This window comes from Oncorhynchus masou, chromosome 24 (genome assembly GCF_036934945.1).
Source record: "Oncorhynchus masou masou isolate Uvic2021 chromosome 24, UVic_Omas_1.1, whole genome shotgun sequence".
NCBI lineage: Eukaryota > Metazoa > Chordata > Actinopteri > Salmoniformes > Salmonidae > Oncorhynchus > Oncorhynchus masou.
The window spans coordinates 70,461,915-70,487,204 of record NC_088235.1 but is presented as its reverse complement, the minus strand read 5'-3'; the positions used below and the strand labels follow the sequence as shown (position 1 = coordinate 70,487,204).

General features: G+C 45.3%; 1 protein-coding gene across 1 annotated transcript in view; it reads left to right on the top strand.

The window, feature by feature from the left end:
- The window catches only part of LOC135512545 (lysine-specific demethylase 4B-like), a 94,504-nt gene extending 74,313 nt beyond the window's left edge, over window positions 1-20,191 (top strand). The window contains 9 exon segments of the mRNA XM_064934682.1: window positions 4,136-4,215; window positions 4,425-4,480; window positions 4,670-4,778; window positions 10,233-10,418; window positions 10,736-10,906; window positions 12,001-12,120; window positions 15,311-15,403; window positions 18,436-18,511; window positions 18,514-20,191. Coding sequence (XP_064790754.1) covers window positions 4,136-4,215; window positions 4,425-4,480; window positions 4,670-4,778; window positions 10,233-10,418; window positions 10,736-10,906; window positions 12,001-12,120; window positions 15,311-15,403; window positions 18,436-18,511; window positions 18,514-18,896 — 1,274 coding nt within the window. The 3' untranslated portion in view covers window positions 18,897-20,191.
- The last annotated feature ends 5,099 nt before the right edge of the window (window positions 20,192-25,290 follow it).

The following is a 25,290-nucleotide window of genomic DNA, read 5'->3' as shown; positions in this document are numbered from 1 at the left end:
GTGTGTGTGTGTGTGTGGGTGTAGGTAAGTAAGGGAATAAAACAACAGTAAAAAGACATTTGAAAAAAAAGGAGGAGGCTATATAGAGACATGTTAGTCAGGCTTATTGAGGTAGTATGTACATGTAGGTATCGTTAAAGTGACAATGCATATATGATGAACAGAGAGTAGCAGAAGCATAAAAAGAGGGGTTGGCGTGTGGCGGGACACAATGCAGATAGCCCGGTTAGCCAATGTGCGGGAGCACTGGTTGGTCGGGCCAATTTAGGTAGTATGTATATGTATAGTTAAAGTGACTATGCATATAAGATAAACAGAGAGTAGCAGCAGTGTAAAAGAGGGGTTGGGGGGCACACAATGCAAATAGTCCGGGTAACCATTTGGTTACCTGTTCAGGAGTCTTATGGCTCGGGGGTAAACATTGTTGAGAATCCTTTTTGTCCTAGACTTGGCACTCCGGTACCACTTGCCATGCGGTAGTAGAGAGAACAGTCTATAGCTGGGGTCTTTGACAATTTTTAAGGCCTTCCTCTGACACCGTGTAGAGGTCCCTGATGGCAGGCAGCTTTGCCCCAGTGATGTACTGGGCCGTACGCACTACCCTCTGAAGTGCCTTGCGGTCGGAAGCCGAGCAACTGCCGTACCAGGCAGTGATGCAACCAGTCAGGATGCTCTCGGTGCTGAACCTTTTGAGGATCTCAGGACCCATGCCAAATCTTTTTAGTTTCCTGAGGAGGAATAGACTTTGTTGTGCCCTCTTCATGACTGTCTTGGTATGTTTGGACCAATCTAGTTTGTTGTTGATGTGGATACCATGGAATTTGAAGCTCTCAACCTGCTCCACTACAGCCCCGTCGATGAGAATAGGGACATGCTCAGTGCTCCTTTTCCTGCAGTCCACAATCATCTCATTAGTGTTGGTTAAGTTGAGGGATAGGTTGTTATTCTGGCACCACTCGGCCAGGTCTCTGGCCTTCTCCCTATAGGCTGTCTCGTCGTTCTTGGTGATCAGGCACTGTTGTGTCGTCAGCAAACTTAGTAATGGTGTTGGTGTCGTGCCTGGCCATGCAGTCGTGGGTGAACAGGGAGTACAGGAGGGGACTGAGCACGCACCCCTGGGGCGCTCCAGTGTTGAGGATCAGCGTGGCAGATGTGTTGCTACCTACCCTCACCACCTGGGGGTGGCCTGTCAGGAAGTCCAGGATCCAGTTGCAGAGGGAGGTGTTTAGTCCCAGGATCCTTAGCTTGGTGATGAGCTTTGAGGGTACTATGGTGTTGAACGCTGAGCTGTAGTCAATGAACAGCATTCTCACATAGGTGTTCCTTTTGTCCAGGGGGGAAAGGGCAGTCTGCATCATATGTTGATCTGTTTGGGCAGTATGCAAATTAGAGTGGGTCTAGGGTTTCTAGGATAATGGTGTTGATGTGAGCCATTACCAGCCTTTCAAAGCACTTCAAAGCTACGGACGTGAGTGCTACGTGTAGTCATTTAGGCAGGTTGACTTTGTGTTCTTGGGCACAGGGACTATGGAGGTCTGCTTGAATATATTGGTATTACAGACTCAATCAGGGACATGTTGAAAATGTCAGTGAAGACACCTGGCAGTTGGTCAGCACATGCCCAGAGCACATGTCCTGGTAATCCGTCTGGCCCCGCAGCCTTGTGTATGTTGACCTGTTTAAATGTCTTACTCACGTCGACTTCTGAGAGAGTGATCACACAGTCGTCCGGAACAGATGATGCTCTCATGCATGCCTCAGTGTTGCTTGCCTCGAAGCCAGCATAGAAGGGATTTAGCTTGTCTGGTAGGCTCGTGTCACTGGGCAGCTCGCGGCTGTGCTTCCCTTTGTAGTCTGTAATAGTTTGCAAGCCCTGCCACATCCAACGAGTGTCGGAACCGGTGGAGTATGAATCAATATTATCCCTCTATTGACGCTTTGCCTGTTTGATGGTTCGTCGCAGGGCATAGCGGGATTTCTTGTAAGCTTCCGGCTTCTAAGCAGGAATCAGGAGAATAGAGTTGTGGTCGGATTTACCAAATGGAGGGTGAGGGAGGTCTTTGTATGCGTCTCTGTGTGTGGAGTACAGGTGATCAAGGTGATCTTTTTTCCCTCTGGTTGCACATTTAACATGTTGATAGAGATTTGGTAGAACTGATTTAAGTTTCCCTGCATTAAAGTCTCCGGCCACTGGGAGCACCGCCTCTGGGGGAGTGGTTTCCTGTTTGCTTATTTCCTTATACAGCGGTCTTAGTGCCAGCATCTGTCTGTCGTGGTAAATAAGCAGCCACAAAAAGTATAGCTGAGAACTCTCTAGGCAAGTAGTGTGGCCTGCAATTTATCACAATATACTCTACTTCAGGCGAGCAAAATCTAGAGACTTCCTTAGATTTCGTGCACCCCCCTCGTTTTACCGGAGTGTGCTGTTCTTTCCTGCCGGCGCAGAGTGTATCCCCCTAGCTGAATATCCATGTCGTCATTCAGCCACGATTCTGTGAAGCATAGGACATTACAACTTTTGATGTCCCGTTGTTCGGATATTCGTGATCGTACCCCGTCTAGTTTATTGTCCAATGATTGCACGTTGGCGAGTAATATTGACGGTAACGGCAGCTTTCCTATTTGTCTTCTGCGGGTCCGGATGAGATCTGTGTCCCAAATGGCACCCTATTCCCTACACCGTAGTGCACTATGTAGGGAATAGAGTGTCATTAAGGACTTTCTTTTTATTTATAAATATATATATATAATTCCACTCCATATACAAATTTATACATACAAACAGCAACTTACAGATGCGCACAAACAATGGCGTAATCTCATCTGCCCAGACCTGCCTGCTCACACCCCCATGCCCGCATTATTGTTTGACACTTAGCCTTAAATTGTATCGATTTGTTTTTCTAGACTCGCCCTTGCTATTTCAATAATAAATCATCAACCTTTTCCGTTGTGTTAATGATGGTGGATTGATTGATTTCCAAGTTTTCGGTGTATGTTTTTTCAAGATGAGTGACGAGAAGAGACTCATCCAGCCCATTGTGTATCTCACTACTCCCCCATATGCCATGTCTTGAAATACACAGCCTCTCTTTCTGAAGACAACACTCCGGAAAGTTCCGTCTCTTTTTATTTACCAACAAACCCACTTTCCCCACCACTTGTTATTTTTTTCACGGAGATGCCGAGAGTTCAATTTTAAGGGGCATACGGCATCTGTCAAAGTGCAACATCTGTCAAAGTGCAGCGCCACGAAATGGTAGAGAGCTTGTTATCAGCGCTGTGTGTGTGTGTGTGTGTGTGTGTGTGTGTGTGTGTGTGTGTGTGTGTGTGTGTGTGTGTGTGCGTGCGTGCGTGCGTGTTTTTCTGCTTGCTTAGCTGGGTTTTGACTACAGTTCAGCTTTGGCCTAGATGATTGTTCTCAACTCTGTTGTTTTCTAAGTTTCAGTGAATTGATAGTCCTATGTTTTATTGTGGATGAGATCCCACTTAAAGGCATGTATTTAGGCCACATTTAAACACAATTGGTTCCTTAGTGAAGGACACACACACACTGCCCCCCCCCCCCACCTCTCCCAAAAACATACACACACAACCACACCAAGTGGGCCTCCTGGGTTCTTATTAGCACTAAAGCGAAGCTCCCACCCCAGACAGGGAAGTTCATTATCCCATCCAGGAGAGAGGAGCACTGAGCTAGTGAGACACTGGACAGGCAGCAGCAACGGTGTTGTTGAGTAGAAGAAATGAAGCGGGGAGGCATCCTGTCAAAAACAAACATGCTCCCACACACACACACACACACACACACACACACACACACACACACACTCGTCTTCTCTTCCTGGGTCATTGCTTGTAGCTGATCTACATGCACGCGAGTTCAAATGCACAAACGACAACAACAAAAATATTTTGCCGCCCAATAAGCGACTACTGCAGATCTACGTGTAGATGTGGGGATTTGTAAAAAGAGAGGAGGAGAAAGTTGTGCTTTGATTAACAGAATCCTTTTCATGGCTCAGTAGGTTCAGTACCAATAAATGTGAATGGCAGGCCAGAAGATTCAGTTAATGTTGACTTTGTTTCTTTTCTCTCTCTGTCTCTCTTTCTTTCTTACCCCCCCCCCCCCCAGGTTGTTATGGTGTTAGGCCGGACACGGTACACAATGGGGCCTGGAAGTGTTTGAGATGTACAGCGCTCGCATGGACAGCGGTGAGTCCTCAATCAAATCAACACAAAACCGCATTATGCCTTCACTGGAAACAACTCCATGTGGACTCAGACCACCGGGCTTCTTAATTGACCATATTTATCCCATTTGGAAACGTATGCAGGGATGTTGATACGACTGAACAACACCCCTCACTTCCCCTCTGTGCCCACTGCCTACCCACATCCTAACCCTTCATGTGTTCTCACAGGACTGCTGTCTGTGTAACTTACGGGGAGGCGCTTTGAAGATGACCACGGACAACCGGTCAGTGTCCCCTTCCCTAACTTCTGCACGTCACCGGCCATCCCCTATATTACTGTAACATGGCATGGCTTGTGATAAGTTGTACGCTGTGTGTTGTGAACAGTTGGGTGCTCGTGTCATATGTGTGTCCCCCCCCCACACACACACAAACACACACACGTCATGTCTCCTCTCTTCTCCTCCCTCCAGGTGGGTCCATGTGATCTGTGCCATCGCTGTGGCCGAGGCCCGCTTCGTCAACGCCGTGGAGAGGGAGCCGGTGGACATCAGCGCCATCCCAGAGAACAGGAAGAGTCTGGTGAGTGGAGGGAGGGAGCCCAAGAGTCATGCTCAATTTGCACCAAATGGCCTGAAACAGGGAAGGGGACTAACTGAACTTGTCCAATGAGTGGCCCTGACAGTGTGCCCGAAAGTACATGACTCTGGTCCTAGATGGCCGATGTGTAAAATGCACGGCATTTTCATCAGATGCTTCAACTTGGTGATCTCCTTTGCATTGGGGGGAGCCTTCTCAAAATTAGACTTGAGTATTCTAGAATTACGCTCCTCCCATCCTGCTCCTCAACGACTGCGACTGCTCTGTCGCTACCAGGGCCCGTATCCGCAAAGCATCTTAGGGTAGGAGTGCTGCTCTCGGATCAGTTTTGCCGTAAATTATATGGACGGATCCTAGGTCAGCACTCCTACTCTGAGATGCTTTGTGGAGACGGGCCCTGGTCTCTCAACTATTCTCTCACAAACTACCTTGCGTCTCCCGCTCTCATGTCGTTTTTCCTCTCCCCATCACTCCATCATCTCTGTCAGTCCTTGGTCTTTTTCATTCTTTCTCTCTCTCTCTCTGTTCCTTTTTTTCTCTTCTCTTTCTCTCTTTTTTACTCTCTCTCTCTCTCTCTCTGCTCCTTTTTCTCTCTCACCAACTCCCTTCACACTCCACTGTCTCCCGTTCTCTCTTTTGCTCTTGCCACTCTGTTTCCTACCATCCGTCACTCCCTCTCTCCTCCTCCCGGATGGATGGATGGTGTATTAGTGAGCCGAGGAGGACGGTGGCAGAGTTAAATAATAGATGCACGGAAATGAATGGCTGAATAATCAGGTGTCATTTCTCTGTGCGCTAAATGAACTGCGTTGATCCTGCGGGCAGGAGGCAATTTCCCATTGCTGCCGCGCCTTTGAACACACGGCTCCCTTCCCTCCCTTTATCTCCCTCTCTCCATCCCTCGCTTGATCCCTCCCTCCCTTCATCCGAAGCGACTTCAGTTGTACAGCCTCCGCATAGGCATTGTCACAAATCTACAAATATGATGTCCGCCCCCCCCGAATAATCTATCAAAAGAAGTGAAGATCGTCTTTTGAATAATTTACATCCGAGCACTGTTTCCTCCACCTTTTGAAAAGGGCTGTTAAAAAGCTGCCGCGCCCTCCTAATGATTTGGATGACTGGGCTTATCTCTATTGTAGAGGAATGGTGTGATCTAATTAATTTGGGGCACCACGTGTTATTAGTCTACAAGAAACTGTAATTGTCATCTCATTTGGAAGGTCATTAAGTTCTCAAATGACGAGCTAAATCCATTCCTCAGAGGCCAGTGTGGATACTTTTATAGACGAAAGACTTATTCTAGGATCAACGAGATAAGAGTTTACAGGATGAATGAATAGTGGCGATTTCACTGGCAAACTACTCTGCGGTACAGAATTAGAATTCAAAAAGCAGAAAGGGAAAAGAATAAGGGGGAGAAGGTTGTAGAGCATTTGATCAAATGGACAAAGGGAAGATAATTGTTTGAAAGTAGTTCAAATAAAGTGAGCCAGGTAATCCTAGGAGAATGACAGCCTTAATGAAGTAAGACGAGGCAGATTTACACCCTCGGTCAAATCAAGGAAGTCACAGGTGACCTGGATACTGCACTTCAGACAAACGGATTGTTATTGTGGTGCGCAGAGAATGGAGTCTCAACTTTCGGAAACACATCCGAATCCATCAGACAAACAACAAATGTGCAAAAGTAGCCCAATTAGCGGGATGGATCTGACCATCTTCTTGTCCCCGCAGTGCTCAAGTTTATAATGGCTGTCAGTGAAAACCCATACAGCGCTGTGAAGAGAATGTGACCCCTGAAGTTGTGTACAGCACGTTACTGTACACCCACTGCGTTCCAATTTAGGTGCTTATCAATGACAAACTCTGCCTTGGTTTTGGGACAGATGAGATGAGTTCAAATCAGGTGCCAATCCTTTGGAATTCCCCCCTCGAGCTGTTTGATTGATTTGATCTGCTAGTTAAAGAAACACACACACACATGACAGGGATATCATTAAAAAAAAGTCAGACTTGTTTCCATTGTGGTCTTCATTGATGGAGTTTGAAAAGTCTCTCTAGTAGTCCGTTCCGGATGATGGAAATGGAGTTGATGCAGTGGGTTGGAAATGCAGTATAGCATGAGTGGACGGGGCATCAATGGTACAGCCAGGGAGAAACAAAGACAGTCAGACAAAACTGGCCTGGAGCTCTTCGCCAGTGTACCACAACCTGCTTCCCTGACGTTCAGTTCTTCCACAGGAGCGGCTCCTCCACAGGTATTAGTGCTCTATTGCCGAACATGTGGCACCCACTTGGGTGACGCCACGGCTGCTGAAAAAGTGCTCAAGAGCCACCACACATGGACAGTGGTTAGGAACAGTCCCCTTACCCTCTCAGACATCCCCGGACACTGCATCCGGTTGTGATTTGTTGTCATGCCCGGCAGATGAAACAAAAGCGACCAATCTTTCCCAAAAAAGTGACATAGTGGCACTTGAAAATAACAAAATGTGTGCACTATTTACAGAGCTCTCTGCCTAGGTCACCATGGCAATCAGCGGTAACCTAGCGCAAACCCTTAAAGAACTCCACGGTAATTCTTGGTTTTTGGAGTTGAGTGAGACACGTTGAATGCGTCGATTCAGTCATTAGTGCAGACTAGTGAGCACTTTTAGGATCCATAGCTACAAAGAAACATTCCACAATATTTGTTTATTTTACAAGGGACCACATACAATTAAAACATACAGTTGACATCTGAAGTTTACATACACTTAGGTTGGAGTCATTGAAACTCGTTTTTCAAACACTCCACAAATGTCTTGTTAACAAACTATAGTTTTGGCAAGTTGGTTAGGACATCGACTTTGTGCATGACACAAGTAACTTTTCCAACAATTGTTTACAGATTATTTCACTTATAATTCACTGTATCACAATTCCAGTGGGTCAGAAGTTTACATACACAAAGTTGACTGTGCCTTTAAACAGCTTGGAAACTTCCAGAAAATTATGTTATGGCTTTAGAAGCTTCTGATTGACAACATTTGAATCAATTGGAGGTGTACCTGTGGATGTATTTCAAGGCCTACCTTCAAACTCAGTGCCTCTTTGCTTGACATCATGGGAAAATCAAAAGAAATCAGCCAAGATCTCAGAAAAAAAAATTGTAGACAAGTCTGGTTCATCCTTGGGAGCAATTTCCAAACGCCTGAAGATACCACGTTCATCTGTACAAACAATAGTACGCAAGTATAAACACCATGGGACCACGCAGCCGCCATACCGCTCAGGAAGGAGACGTGTTCTGTCTCCTAGAGATGAACGTACTTCGGTGCGCGAAGTGGCAATCAATCCCAGAACAGCAGCAAAGGACCTTGTGAAGATGCTGGAGGAAACAGGTATAAAAGTATCTATATCCACAGTAAAACGAGTCCTATAACGACATAACCTGAAAGGCCGCTCAGCAAGGAAGAAGCCACTGCTCCAAATCCGCCATAAAAAAAAGCCAGACTACAGTTTGCAACTCACATGGGGACAAAGATCATACTTTTTGGAGAAATGTCCTCTGGTCTGATGAAACAAAAATAGAACTGTTTGGCCATAATGACCATTGTTATGTTTGGAGAAAAAAGGGGGAGGCTTGCAAGCCGAAGAACACCATCTCACCCGTGAAGCACGGGAGTGGCAGCATCATGTTGTGGGGGTGCTTTGCTGCAAGAGTGACTGGTGCACTTTACAAAATAGATAGCATCATGAGAAGGACAATTATGTGGATATATTGAAGCAAAATCTCAAGACATCAGTCAGGAAGTTGAAGCTTAGTCGCAAATGGGTCTTCCAAATGGACAATGGCCCCAAGCATACTTTCAAAGTGGCCATCACAAAGCCCTGACCTCAATCCAAAATTCACCAAACTTATTGTGAGAAGCTTGTGGAAGGCTACCCGAAACGTCTGACCCAAGTTAAACCATTTTAAAGGCAATGCTACCAAATACTAGTTGCGTGTATGTAAACTTCTGACCCACTGGGAATGTGATGAAAGAAATAAAAGCTGAAATAAGTCATTCTCTCTACTATTATTCTGACATTTCACATTCTTAATAAAATAAAGTTGTGATCCAAACTGACCCCAAACAGGGAATTTTTACTCTGGTTAAATGTCAGGAATTGTGAGAAACTGAGTTTAAATGTATTTGGCTGTCAACTTCAACTGACTTCAACTGTATTTCTATGAGGAAATTTGATGCATTGGTTCTACCTCAGCCGGCAAAGACCAAAGCAAAAAAAGGGGCAAGCTAAACAAACAAACAAATAAATAAATGTTTGTTGACGTCCATAAATCTCCTCCTGTGGTTTGTTCCGTTTGTGAAGCCTGTCTCATGATTCTGCCCAGTGGAATATTAAATCAGGCGACTGCGAGGCCGGTGAAATATCTCCTAGCCGAGGCCCTATCGAGAGCTGTTGTGCATTTCCACCGCTGGCCCACGGGGTCTAAAATGAAGTATTGACATTTTAATAAATATTTTTTATTTTCCATCGATCTCCTGCGGGTCACGGCGGGCTATATGCAATCTGTCAGCGAGAGAGAAGGAGACAGAAGAGGGATGGGGAGCGAGCGAGGGAGGGGAGGGGGGGGGGGGCAGGCAGGGAGAGGGGTTAAGAAAGTGAGGGGGGAGAGATGGGAGAGAAGAAGAAAGGAATGGAGAGAAGGAGAGGGTGGAGATGGGATCGGAATAGGTTGAAAGAGTGGGAGGAAGGAAAAAGGCGGATGGTGAGAGAAAGAGGCGAGTTAGAAAATAGGTCTTGAGGGTGAAGGAGAGATGGGAGAAAGACGGAAAGAGATGAGCAACCGATGCGAGGTGAGGGAATGCCACATACGAGAGGATCAAGGAGGCAGAGAGAAGAAAGGATGGACAGGAAAATAACAGATGAAGGATAATATTTAGTTTGAAGAGCCAACTTAAAATGTTGCCTCGTTTAAACTCCTGCTGTGCGCAACAGAGCACACCACCTTTGTAACTGCATTTGATTGAGTGTTTCTCACCTTTTCATGACATTTACAAATATCAAAAGTTAAAACAAAAGTTTCACTTGTAAAACTTTAGAGTGAAATACTGTTTCGCCGAACTTACGATGAGCATGTTTTGACTACAACTGTACCCCTGAAATTTCGTTTTTGCTCGAACAATATTTTTATATGTTTTTGTTTTTTAACGTCAACTTCGGACACAACAGGTACACTGTGTTGCTTCCGTATCAAAGTGAACTCAATCAAAGTTAAGCATTTATTTTCAGCCAAGTTTCTTGCTCTTGTCGATATTGAAACATACACCTGAAATACTAAATGTCCTGACAATCGTGTAGAAAAGTTTTTTAAATTTTTTGACAGACACTGTCAGTACGATGTTTTGACTCTTAACACGCCTATTCCCTTCTCTGGTTTTGCAGAAGTGTGTGTACTGCCATAAAAACACCAAGCAGATGTGCGGCGCGTGTATCCAGTGTTCCCACGACAGCTGCTCCACCTCTTTTCATGTCACCTGCGCTCACATCGCCGGCGTGCTCATGAAGCCCGCCGATTGGCCCTACGTGGTGTCCGTCACGTGCCACAAGCACAAGAAGACCAATCACAAGGTGCGAGCTGTGTTACGCTGTGTGAAATAGACATTTGCAAAACAAACAGCTTCTACTTAGCTTTATGTTATGAATGTGTCAGGCTAAGTGTTAGCTTCACTGCTACACTATACGTTTTTCAGATTAAATCTCATATGTCCCGTTTATGGGTTTCCTGCCAACTGAAATTATCATAGAATATGAAGGCTGTGCACTGTCTGTGATCCACTGCTCTAACAACATATAAATAAAATGGCAATAGATAGATTTTAATCAAGTACATGATATTTCCCTCCATGTCAAATACTTAAACACCCTCCCTCTCTCTGTCTGTCAAGGCGAGGGCGGGGCCAAGGGGGGAGTTTTCTCTGGGCCAGAAAGTGATTGGTCGGAACAGCGACGGCTGGTTCTACCTCTGCACCATCATCGGCATGGCGTCGCACACCTTCTACGAGGTCAACTATGATGACGGCTCCTACTGCGACAACTTATTCCCAGAGAACATTGTGGTGAGTTCCACTCTACACCGCTCGGTGTCTTAATCAAAGCAAAGTTTATTTGTCACATGCACCGAATACAACCTTACCGTGAAATGCTTACCACAGGCCCTTAACCAAAAGTGCAGTTCAAGAAGAGTTAAGAAAATATTTACCAAGTAGACTAAAGTAGAATTAATAATAAAAAGTAACACAATAAGAATAACAAAAACGAGGCTATAAACAGGGGGCACCGGTACCGAGTTAGTGTGCGGGGGTACAGGTTAGTTGAGGTAATTTGTACATGTAGGTAGGGGTGTGGGGACTATGTATAGGTAATAAACAGTGAGTAGCAGCAGTGTACAAAACAAATGGGGGGGGGGGGGTCAATGTAAATAATCTGGTGGCCATTTGATTAGTTGTTCAGCAGTCTTATGGCTTGGGGGTAGAAGTTATTAAGCCTTTTGGTCCTAGACTTGATGCTCTGGTACCGCTTGACGTGCGGTAGCAGAGAAAACAGTCTATGACTTGGGTGACTGGAGTCTCTAACACTTTTATGGGCTTTCCTCTTACACCGTCTATTAAATAGGTCCTGGATGGCAGGAAGCTTGGCCCCAGTGATGTACTGGGCCGTTCGCACTACGCTCTGTAGCGCCTTACGGTCAGATGCAGAGCAGTTGCCATACCAGGCGGTGATGCAACCGGTCAGAATGCTCTCGATGGTGCAGCTGTAGAACTTTTTGAGGATGTGGGGACCCATGCCAAATCTTTTCAGTCTCCTGAGGGGGAAAAGGTTGCGTTGTGCCCTCTTCACGACTGGCTTGGTGTGTTTAGACCATGATAGTTTGTTGGTGGTGTGGGCACAAAGGAGCTTGAAACTCTCGACCCGCTCCACTACAGCCCCGTCGATGTTAAGGTTTAAAACAGTGAGGTGACCATTATATGGTGAAGTGTTGACCTAGTCAACGAACATAACAACAGGAGAGAAAATTACCTCTCAAAGCCGTGTTTCATAGAGCGGCATATCGAATGGATATGTTGGATGCATCAAATCCTGACCTGTTCTTGTCTTGTTCCCTCCACTCATTCCCTCACTCCCCCCCCCCCCAATGTCTCCCCTCTTCCAGAGTCATGACTGTCTTCGTAACGGCCCGCCAGAGATGGGCGAGCTGATGTTGGTCCACACCGTGGAGGGCAAGGCGCTCAACGCCTCCTACGTCAGGGACCACGTCCACAAGCACTACCAAGTGAGTATCGGTGGCCTCCCATACTCTCCTTTATTCACTCCCCCTCATCAGCCCACGAGCCCCGTGGTCGGTCACCAACCATTTTACCCGGAGAGCGACTATAGGCTACGGTGCAGCTTTTTGATTCGAGCCCAGCACTAATGTCAAGTTGATGAGTTGGAATCGGGATGTTCAAGCCAGTCTAGTACAGAAGCCTGTACACCCTGTGTACCGCCATGTGGATCCGAGGGGTATATGGCGTGAAATCCTCTCCCGACCACTTTTGAAGTTTGTAAACATCTAACGTCTAAAAAGCGTCACTTGAGTCATAAAGTCCACATTAGCATAGCCTAGGGCTAAATGGAGCTACTGTATATTACCGTTCTACCACTAGGATGCGTGGACAGGTTAAGAAGAATATATTTCCCCTCAAACCAGTTGTAAACTCTTTTAGTAGGCTTTATGAAAGGCATTTACATTGATTCCCTAGGTTGGTTCTACAGCTCAAGCCTCTTTACAACACAACTTACAACCGACAGGACTTTTACTCTCCAGCACGCTCTTTATCTGCGTGCGGGAAAAAGGATGGCCGCCCTTGTAGGTTATGGCGGAGGATCTTGATACAGCGGGCATTGACACGTAAACGTCGAGAGATTTAGCGTTTGCGGCCGGCACGTGGGGAATTTATTGGAGCGATGCGCAGAGTGCTTACGAGGTATAACGCTTAGAGGAGAGGAGGGTGTTCCTGGAATTTCTACCGGAGCAACACAACTCCTCAGAAGACACGTGGTGTGTACACACACACACACACACACACACACACACACACACACACACACACACACACACACGGCGAGAGAAAGAGTCGGCCTGGTCTTGTGAGCACTTCTGTGCGCTCACACACACTTTCAGCGCTCAGAGCTCACACACACTTTCAGCGCTCAGAGCTCACACACACTTTCAGCGCTCAGAGCTCACACATACTCGGCATGGGCGATGTGTGATATGACAAGACAAATGCCACAAACACTTTTTCTGGTTTAGGATCACACAGACCAATCCCTTTTATCAGTGTGTGAGTCTGTCTGTATGTACAGTGTCTTCGGAAAGTATTCAGATCCCTTGACTCTTCCCACATTTTGTTACGTTACAGCCTTATTCTAAAATGGTTCAAATACAATTTTTTACTCAGCAATCTACACACAATACCCCATAATGACACTTGGAGACAGGTTTTTCTGGCATTTTTGCAAATGTATAATAAAAAACAAAACAGAAATACCTTATTTACATAAGTATTCAGACCCTTTGCTATGAGACTTGAAATTGAGCTCAGGTGCATCCTGTTTCCATTGAACATCCTTGAGATGTTTGTTTAGATGGAGTCCACCTGTGTTAAATTCAATTGATTGGGCATGATTTGGAAAGGCACACACTTGTCAGTAAAAGGCACATAACAGCCCACTAGGAGTTTGCCAAAAGGCACCTAAAGATTCTCAGACCATGAGAAACAAGATTCTCTGGTCTGATGAAACCAAGATTTAACTCTTTGGCCTGAAAGCCAAGCGTCACGTCTGTAGGAAACCTGGCACCAACCCTATGGTGAAACATGGTGGTGGCAGCATCATGCTGTGGGGATGTTTTTCAGCGACTGGGAGACTAGTCAGGATCGAGGCATAGATAAATGGAGCAAAGTACAGAGAGATCCTTGATGAAAACCTGCTCAGGACCTCAGACTGGGGTGAAGGTTCACCTTCCGACAAGACAACAACCCTAAGCACACAGCCGTGGCTTCGGGACAAGCCTCTGAATGTCCTTGACTCGCCCAGCCAGAGCCCGGACTTGAACTCAATTGAAAAATATATTTAATCCATTTTAGAATAAGGCTGTAATGTAACAGAATGTGGGAAAAGTCCAGGGGTCTGAATACTTTCCGAATGCAGTCGATGTGAGTTCACGGACATGCCTCTGTCTGCTCACGTGTGTGTGTGCGCTCTAATCTAGGAGTTTCACTGTGCTTGTATATATGTGTGTTTACACCTGCCTGCATTCTCACTGGTCTATTTTTCTGTTTGGACAGCAGACCAAAATCCTGTTTTTTCAGATGTTATTTCCAACATAACAAACAACCACAACACTTTCAGAAGAAAAAAAGAAAGAAAAACTTCTCAAAAAGTGTATTCCCTCCCCGTCTTACTGGCGGTGAGATGTCTGTGTGAGCCAGCGCTAAGAAGCTGTTAAAATCAACTCTCCAGCTGGTGCCTGTGTCAGGGTGGCGAGCGCGACCTTGTCTCGTAGCCGTCACCACCCCAAAGGGCTCTCACTCACTCACTCACTCACTCACTCACTCACTCACTCACTCACTCACTCACTCACTCACTCACTCACTCACACACACACACACCAGAGTTTTCGAAATGCATACCCTCTTCATCATTCCAAAATGGTGGGTAACGAGCTGATAACCTGCCTACCATTGCTTATGTAATAGAATGGGGAATGGGAAGCACACTTCAATTACCAGTTGAAAATTTTAAAATAATTGTATCTATTTTTAATCAACCTCCGTTTGCATTTGTTTAATTTTTGTTTCCCGATGATTGGGCTTATAAAAGCACATTTAGTCCAGCAGCAACGAATGAGCTGTTTGAGAAGCTCTAGCTGTTGCTCTCATGCTGCCTGACAGATTTCCTACTCATGTGCTGTGCACTTGTGATAAACATAACTACTAACGAAAATACACCCGCGCCAATTTAATTCCACTACATTATGCAAATGGACCTATGGACTGATAAGCATGACCAATCGAAATGTATTTACATTGACTGGTATTTCCATCGATGAACAGGCTAAAAAAATGGTATTTTGCCATCAGACTCTTTTCTTCTTCTGGACAATTGGCCGTTGGCAGTTTATTTATCGCTTTCCATTTTTTGGGCGCCCAAAAGCCGGCTATTACCTGCTAATGGAAACCCTGGTGTTTGTGTTTGTTACCTTCAATCAGGCAATTCTGGTACTGTATTTTGTCCTATTGACTTATCCAACTTGGAGCCAGGGACTCTCCAAAAATCATAGTTTTTGTAGTTTTTCCAAGTATGACACTTCATCAACTTTTTATTCAAGCTTTTTTTTCTTTTCTCCCTCACTCTCTTGCCCTCTCTCTTTCTCTATTTCCATCTCTCTTTTCTCTCTCGTCTTCTCCACTATTCAGGTGGAGTTCCAGGATGAGTCACAGTTGTTACTGAAGCAAACAGAGATCCACTCGCTGGAGCAGGACCTGCCCAAAAGGGTCTGCGCCCGCCTGGTACGAGATCACCTGGCAACCTGGCTGGGCTGGGGGAGAGGATGGCAGGAGTGGGCTGGGCTGGGGAGAGGATGGCAGGAGTGGGCTGGGCTGGGGAGAGGATGGCAGGAGTGGGCTGGGCTGGGGAGAGGATGGCAGGAGTGGGCTGGGCTGGGGAGAGGATGGCAGGAGTGGGCTGGGCTGGGGAGAGGATGGCAGGAGTGGGCTGGGCTGGGGGAGAGGATGGCAGGAGTGGGCTGGGCTGGGGAGAGGATGGCAGGAGTGGGCTGGGCTGGGGAGAGGATGGCAGGGCTGGGATGGGCTGGGCTGGGGGAGAGGAAATTGGTGCGTGCACAATATTATTGCACGTTTACGTTATGATGCTCAGTTCAGTCAGGGCTGTGCTGAGCCCTTTTTTAAAATGTACTTCCCACCGTATGTACAGTGCATCTGGAAAGTATTCAGACCCCTTATTCTGAAATGTATTAAATTGTTTTTTCCCCTCCTCAATCTACACACAATACCCCACAATAGCAAAAACAGGTTTTTAGAATTGAGTGCAAATAAAATAACAAATAAAAATGTATATCTCATTTACATAACTATTCAGATCCTTTACTCAGTACTTTGTTGAAGCACCTTTGGCAGCGATTGCAGCCTCGAGTCTTCTTGGGTATGACGCGGCAAGCTTGACACCTGTATTTGGGGAGATTCTCCAATTATTCTCTGCAGATCCTCTCAAGCTCTGTTAGGTTGGATGGGGAGCTCCGCTGCAGTTATTTTCAGGTCTCTCCAGAGATGTTCGATTGGGTTCAAGTCCGGGCTCTGGCTGGGCAACTAAAGGGAAATTCAGAGACTTGCCCTGAAGCCACTCCTGCGTGGTCTTGGTTGTGTGCGTAAGGTCGTTGTCCTGTTGGAAGGTGAACCTTGCCCTAGTCTGAGGTCCTGCATGCTCTGGAGCAGATTTTCATCAAGGATCTCTCAGTGCTCCGTTTATCTTTCACCTCGATCCTGACTAGTCTCCCAGTCCCTGCAGCTGAAAAACATCCCCACGGCATGATGCTGCCTCCACCATGCTTCACTGTAGGGATGGGCCCATGCACTGTCAACTGTGGGACCTTTTATAGACAGGTGTGTGCCTTTCCAAATCATGTCCAGTCAATTGAATTTACCACAGGTGGACACCAATGAAGTTGTAGAAATATTTCAAGGATGATCAATGGAAACAGGATGCACCTGATTTCAATTTTGAGTCTTATAGCAAAGGGTCTGAATACTTAAGTAAATAAGGTATGTTTTTTCATAGATTTGCAAAACTGTCTAAACCCTAAACCTGTTTTTACTTCGTCGTTATGGTGGCATTGTGTGTAGATTGACGAGGAAAAATATATATCCATTTTATAATAAAGCTGTAACGTATCAAAATGTGGAAAAAGTCAAGGGGTCTGAATACTTTCCGAATGCACTGTAAATAAACTATGTTCAGATACTTATGACTTTTTTAAACGGGGGGACTAAATATAAGAAGTGCTTTCATTTCTAAATGCTGAAACAGATATGTATGAAAATACCCTCAAGTTAAGGGTGACATTCTGTGCAATCGCCTCATATGGAACATTTGATCTCATATCCAAAGTCATAGGGTACAATGCTAAAATATAAAATGTCAGCTTCACTGTCCAAATGGATAAGGCAGGGAGTTGTACATCCTGTGTATATACAAAAGTATGTGGACACCCCTTCAAATGAGTGGATTCGGCTGTTTCAGCCACACCAGTTGCTGACACGTATACAAATCGAGCACATTGCCATGCAATCTCCTTAGGTCAACATTGGCAGTGGAATGGCCTTACTGAAGAGCTCAGTGACTTTCAACATGGCACCATCATAGGGTGCCACCTTTCCAACAAGTAAGTTTGTCAGTTTTCTGCCCTACTGGAGCTGCACCTGGTCAACTGTAAGGGATGTTATTGTGAAGTGGAAACGTCTAGGAGCAACAACAGCTCAGCCACAAAGCCACACAAGCTCACAGAATGGGACTGCCGGGTGCTGAAGCATGTAGTGTATAAAATTGTCTGTCCTCGGTTGCAACACTCACTAGTGAGTTCCAAACTGCACAAGAACTGTTTGTCGGGAGCTTCGTGAAATGGGTTTCCATGGACGGCTAGCCGCACACAAGCCTAAGATCACCATGCGCAATGTCAAGCGTCAGCTGGAGTGGTGTAAAGCTCGCCACCATTTGACTCTGGAGCAGTGGACACGCGTTCTCTGGAGTGATGTATCATGCTTCACCATTTGGCAGTCCGACAGACTAATCTGGGTTTGGCGGATGCCAGGAGAACGCTACCTGCCCCAATGTATAGTGCCAACTGTAAAGTTTGGTGGATGAGGAATAATGGTCTGGGGCTGTTTTCATGGTTTGGGTTAGGCCCCTTAGTTCTAGTGAAAGGAAATCTTAACGCTACAGTATACAATTATATTGTAGATGATTCTGTACTTCCAACTTTGTGGCAAAAGTTTGGGGAAGGCCCTTTCCTATTTCAACATGACAATGCCTCCGTGCACAAAGCGAGGTCCATACAGAAATGGTTTGTCGAGATCAGTGTGGAAGAACCTGACTGGCCTGCACAGAGCCCTGACCTCAACCCCATCGAACACCTTTGGGACTAATTGGAACGCCGACTGCAAGCCAGGCCTAATCGGCCAACATCAGTGCCCGACTTCACTAAAATGCTCTTGTTCTTTAATAGAAGCAAGTCCCAGCAGAAACATCTAATTGAACACCTTCAAAGAAGAGTGGAGTCTGTTATAGCAGCGAAGGGGATACCAACTCCAAACTAATGCCCATGGTTTTGGAATGAGATGTTTGACGAGCAGGTGTCCACATACTTTTGGTCATGTCGTGTACTTTACTTGATGGGAAACATACATGCTTAAAGTTTGGTTGAAAATGTTGTAGTGGTTTGTATGGTGTAGGGGCAAAGGTATGGAAGAAGGGATTGTGTCTATTTCATGCCACTGTTTTAATCATAAGCTGTATCTTACCACTCCAGGCAATACCAGCCCAGGAAGGTGTTCTGTCAGGAGATGAACCACAGGCAGCCAAGCGGCCTCGCCTCCCCGCTCCTCACCCCCACCTCGAGCCCTCATGGACTCAACGCAGCAGCACCTCGGACGCCACCCCCCAGCTACAGCCCCAGCACCTCACAGTATTACACCCACCACCCTAAGCCATGTGCCTGCTCCCCCCAACACTGACATCAGTGCCCCTACCCTCACACAGGCTCTGGCAATACCCATCCCCGAGCCCACCCTTAACCCAATGCCCGCTCTCCCTGACCCCTGTCTCGCTGACCATCTCCCAGCCGTCCCCCTGCTGCCCCTGTCCCCAGACATGCCCTCCCAGCACCAGGGCGATGTCTACACACCTAGCTCCAGCTACGTATCCTACATGGAGACTCTGCTCAATGCACATTTCCCCCCTCAGGAAAAGGGCCACGGTCCCCTGTTTTAATGAGACATACCACTCCACAGTGCTAGCTAGGCTCACAGGAGCTCAGCTAATGCTATGAAAGGTAACTTAATCTATGCTAACGGAAGCTAGCAGTTGACGAAGCGAACGGAGGCTAGCTAATGGACAGTAGCATCCGCTACACAGGAGTTGAAAACAGGGCGGCAGAGGAAGCCCTCCTCGGTTGCATGTCTCTTCATTTGAATTTTCTCACTGTGGTGATGGGCAGCTCCTGGAACTGCAGCGGGAGAGGGAGGCTTCTTCCGCACCTCTGTATCTTTTCCATTGTGCATGACACAATGTATAGACATGAATAGACTCTCGCGAGCATCAATGCCGTACCTCTCTGCATCCATTTATTTACCCATTTCTCACACGTTTACAGAAAGGAGAAACCCTTCAAATGGGCACGTGACGTCAGCAGTCTACGTGCATAAGGTTTTTGAGTTGTTTTATAAAACCAGCTACAAGTCTTTTTTGTTTTTTTAAAAGAAGCCATACCAACCGCTAACAAGGAAACGGAAAATCAAATGGACAGAATATTTGTGTACAGTTTCAATAATGTATTTTTGTTTTTTCTTGCGAGAGGTCCTGGGGGAAAGGGTGGGGCTGTATTACGGGGGTTTCACAAGTATTTAAATGTCTTAGTCACATATTGATATAAAATATTTGTACAAAGAAAAACATGTTCAATTGCAACCATGGTTGTTGCACTTTACCGTAAACTTGTCTGCAGAACCATTGAATTTTGTGAAGATGTGTCGCAGTAGTTGCGAATGTGACCTTGGGTCGACTAAACCCCAAAATGGTCGTACACAAAATGGCCGTATACAAACGGCTCAGCGTTTTCCAACTCCAGAACTTCTACTTCTGGGCTTGTTTTGTAGCATTCTTCGTAAAATGTCAAATCAATGTTACTATTCAATTTTGTCTGTCTGTATGACTATTATTTCTATGTTTATTTTGTGAATATATATTAACTAACCTCACGAGGTGACGGAGAAAATGGTTTGATTATCAAATTGTGATCCTTATTTTTTGAGATTTTAGAACCATAAATTCAATTTCTACTCCGTAGAAGAAATGAGGAATTTTCAAATGGTGTGTTGACTCTTTATATAGGGTGCTGTAAGGTATCCTGGACCAACTGAGGAAGCATGTTTCTCATAACCTTAGTCACATTGTACATAGTGCAAGCCTTGTGTATGTGAATCACATCTGTCAATGTCATACTAGCCATTTCATTTAACTGTTAAAGAGGCTTTATTTCATAGGAATTAAACAAGAGTTGCATTGATTACTAGCTGCCGTGGTGTTCCTTTCCTTTCTCATGTTTAGAAACTTGCTCTTATCCCTCTCTCTTCCACCAGCTGTCTGTCCTTGCTCATCCCGCGCACCACTCCCCTTCCCTGCAGGCCGCTACGGTTTGACTTTGCTCTAATGGTGCGATTGAGCACAGTGGAGGTATAACTACAGCTATTACTTGCCCCCCTCCCCGTCCTCCTCTGGCAACAACACAACCCGAATCCGAAAGAGGAGGCTAATGTTTAAAGGAGGGGAAAGTGTTCCAGGGGCCATTGAGGTCACTATTGATTTTTACTGCCCATAGGTGTAGTTCTAATGAGAAGCGGGACAGTGACTGTTCCTCACCTCATCTGCCAATTGTGGCTTTCTGTCGGATTCTCTACCCTTCTCCGAAACTGTGCACTCGTACATTTCCCCTCTCATCGATTATAAAAGGAATGGACTGGTGTAAGGGATATGGTGGGAACTCCCTCCAGCCATGCTTGCACCAATCCGATAGCTTTAAATGCATTTGGGGGGAGGGGTAGGGGGGGGGAGTGAGGAAGTGCACACTTCTGGATAAAGGGTAGAGAATCAGAAGGCAACCAACATCTCAACATCTCTATTTTTATTCCGTACAGGCTTTTTTCTTTTCACTCTGTCAATAATGATGAATGAACTAAAATAGTACCACAAAACATGTGGCGACGCAACTAACTTTTTGTCCTGAAATACAAAGTGTTATGTTTTGGGCAAATACAATAACAAATATAGTACCACTCTCTATATTTTAAAGCATAGTGGTGGCTGCACCATGTTATGGATATGCTTGTAATTTGTAAGGACACAGGAGTTTTTCAGGATAAATAATACACGAATTGGGGCTAAGCACATGCTAAATCCTAGAGGAAAACCTGGTTTGGTCTGCTTTCCACCAGACACTGGGAGATGAATGTCTTTCAGTAGGACAATAAACTGAAATAAGGGCCAAATCTACACTGGAGTTGCTTACCAAGAAGATAGTGAATGTTCCTGATTGGCCGATTTACGGTTTCGACTTAAATCTACTTGACCATTTATTTAACCTTTTAATTTACTAGGTAAGTTGACTGACAACACAATCTCATTTACAGCAATGACCAGGTGAATAGTTACAGTAGGGGGGGATGAATGAGCCAATTGAGAGCTGGGGGTGATTAAGTGGCCATGATGGTATGAGGGCCAGATTGGGAATATAGCCAAAACACCGGGGTTAAAAGTAGGGGACTCTTACGATAAATGCCATGAGATCTTCAGTGACCGCAGAGAGTCATTACACCCGTTTAACATCCCCGGCACCCTACACAGGGCAATGTGCCCAATCACTGCACTGGGACATTGGGATATATAGTTCATTTTCAATAAATGTATTTTTTTTAACTTCGTCATTATAGGGTACTGTGTGTCGATGGGTGAGAGTTTTTGTTGATTTAATCATTTTGAATTCGGGCTGTAACACAACAAAATGTGGAATAAGTCCAGGGGTATCAATACTTTCTGACGGCACTTTGTATTGTATATGACATGATGAGACATGAGTTGTGAATTATGGGATCCCCTTTCTTCTTACTACAGAAATATTGATTATGTGCTTGCACTGTGACAAATGACCATGTTTAGAAAACCATTTGGAGATGTGTGAGTGAGAGTCCCCGAGGCCCTGGCATATCTTTACTGAGTACAGATGAAAATGATTCATCTTGACTTGCTTCAAATTTGCCTTTTCATATTTTGATGCTCTCTTCAGCAGTGACATTTGTACTGAGCGGATTAAAATATTTATGCTGGTTTCAAACTGCAATCATTTTGTCATTATACGAAGGATGAACCCGGCACCGCAACACGTGGTACGTTTGAGAATGTTGTCGATGTCAAACGTAACTGAACGCTATATTAACATCTGCTCATATCATTCACTTCAGTTTCACTAAAGGGATGAAGGAAACCAGTACTGCTTGTCCCTTTCAGCCCACACTCATTTACCCCCACGAAGGTTCATATAAATAAATAAAACATGTCATCCTGTTAAAGTCATGGCAGAGCTGGTACATCCCCACCGCAAAGCAGGACTGAGAGCGCCACTTTAGAATTTTAATAGCTGTGCCATTACAGAGGGCGACTCAGCTTTGGCATCGACGTGTGTGTGTGTGTGTGTGTGTGTGTGTGCGTCTGGAGGATTTGTCACCGTGAGTCCCATCGTGTTCTTTCCTACAACCCCCCCCCCCCTCAGTATGCCAGCTATAATTAGAAATCCTGCCTCACATCAAACAGCTAAAACCACCCTCACCCCCCCACACCCCTCACCCGTCACACCGAGAGAGGGGGTCACTCTGTGGAGACCTCATCCCCCTCGGTACGTCAGCCGGCTTTTCATCTGGCGACTTCAAAACAAGTTTCTTTCGGTGCAATGCCAGACGAGCAGGGCCACACAAGGAGAAGGAACCTTCCAGCTAGACAACGACTTCAAAAGATTAGGGGTTCAACAAATCCTCTCACTTCGCAGGGCGAGATGTGGCAGAGAGGGGGGGGAAGCAGCAGTCACTGCACAAGCATTTCTTTCAGGTTTCTGGTCCCGATAAAATGTGCTCTTCCTGTTCACTTTCATTCGGGCTTTAACAACATGACCAGAATGGGAATGTGGCACATACCAACAGTTTCTGATTTTAGCTGTGACATGGTTAGCACAGAGACAGACGGGGCGAGGGACACAGCAGATGTCACAATACCTAGACTAGACAACGTCCATAACACCCCTCATTTATATACCCCCTAAAGTGTGTACGGGGTAGGTGATAAGCTACCCCCTCTTAAGGATTAAGTGGTAGATTTGGTATTGGATGCCTCTAATGTTCATATTCCCCCACATATACACACACACACGCACACATACTGTGTACAGTATACGGTTGTCAAGTTACTACTATGTATCACTTTGATAAACAAGTCTCCCTCTCTCCACAGTCCACACACAGGGCGGCATGGAACCGTGATTTAGGGGAAACTGCATACATTTGGAACCAACAGCTCCTCGCATCTGCACAGTTGGGTGATATTGTGACCAAACACAAAGTACAGACAGGAAGCAGGGCTGGTTCTAAGATCATAACATGTTCTATAAAAAAAATATTTAAAAAACGGCGCTGTATGTGAGCCGCATCTTAGGGGACTGCCGTAAGCAGACTTGTACAACACAGATGCTGAGACTAGTCTTCACAAACCCACAGCAGTCTCTTGTAGTGGAAACACCAAGTTGTTTACGCATTAAGGCCTACATTTCCAAACAAATGACGTACAAAGACTAGCAATAATACCAGCACTTTTGATTACTTTAGCGTTAAGGGGAAAATATTCACAATCAATCTCTCGTTATTTAAGCAAACACCATGATTCTTCAACAGTTATTACCAATTGTAAATAAAAAATCCAAGGGACTTAATAACCGTTCAATATTCAGTCTAAATATACGGCTGTAGGGCCCAGCCCCCTAATTGACTCTTATCAACCGAATGCAAGAATTCATTTGTGTTGTCTTAGGAATGCTGCATTGTCTTAGATTTTTTTGATTCTTCAAAGTAGCCACCCTTTGCCTTGATGACAGCTTTGCACACTCTTGACATCCTCTCAACCAGTTTCATGAGGAATGCTTTTCTAACAGTATTGAAGGAGTTCCCATATATGCTGAGCACTTGTTGGCTGCTTTTCCTTCACTCTGCTGTCCTAACTCATCCCAAACCAATTGGGTTGAGATCAGGTGATTGTGTAGGCCAGGTCATCTGATGCAGCACCATCAGTCTTCTTCTTGGTCAAATAGCCCTTACACAGCCTGGAGGTGTGTTTTGGGTCATTGTCGGGTTGAAAAACAAATGATATTCCCACTAAGTGCAAACCATATGGGATGGCGTATTGCTGCAGAATGCTGTTGTAGCCATGCTGGTTAAGTGTGCCTTGTATTCCAAATAAATCACTGACAGTGTCACCAGCAAAGCAACCCCACACACTTCCTCTTCCATGCTTCAAGGTGGGAACTACACATGCGGAGACCATCCGTTCACCTACTCTGAGTCTCACATAGATGTGGCGTTTGGAACAACAACAACAACAACAAATTCCACCGGTCTAATGTCCATTGCTCGTGTTTCTTAGCCCAATCAAGTCTCTTATTTTTATTGGTGTCCTTTAGTAGTGGTTTCTTTGCTGCAATTCGAACCTGAAGGCCTGATTCAACTGAACAGTTGATGTTGAGAGGTGTCTGTTACTTGAACTCGGGTGAAGCATTTATTTGGGCTGAAATCAGAGCTGCAGTTAACTCTAATGAACGTCTCCTCTGCAGCAGGGGTAACTCTGGGTCTTCCTTCTCTTTGTGGTCCTCATGAGAGCCTGTTTCATAATATTGCTTGATGGTTTTTGCAACTGCAGTTGAAGAAACATTCAAAGTTCTTGACATTTTCCTTATTGACTGATCTTCATGTCAAGTGATGATGGACTGTCGTTACTCTTTGCTTATTTGAGCTGTTCTTGCCATAATATGTACTTGGTCTTGTACCAAATAGGACTATATTCTGTATAACACCCCTACCTTGTCACAACACAACTGATTGGCTCAAACGCATTAAGAAGGAAATAAATTCCATAAATTAACTTTTCACAAGGCACACCTGTCAATTGAAATGCATTCCAGGTGACTACCAAATGAAGCTGGTTGAGAGAATACCAAGAGTGTGCAAAGCTGTCATCAAGGCAAATGGTGGCTACTTTGAAGAATCTCAAATATAACATATACAGTGGGGCAAAAAAGTATTTAGTCAGCCACCAATTGTTCAAGTTCTCCCACTTAAAAAGATGAGAGAGGCCTGTAATTTTCATCATAGGTACACTTCAACTATGACAGACAAAATGAGGGAAAAAAATCCAGAATATCACATTGTAGGATTTTTAATGAATTTATTTGCAAATTATGGTGGAAAATAAGTATCTGGTCAATAAAAGTTTATCTCAATACTTCACAAGGTTTTCACACACTGTTGCTGGTATTTTGGCCCATTCCTCCATGCAGATCTCCTCTAGAGCAGTGATG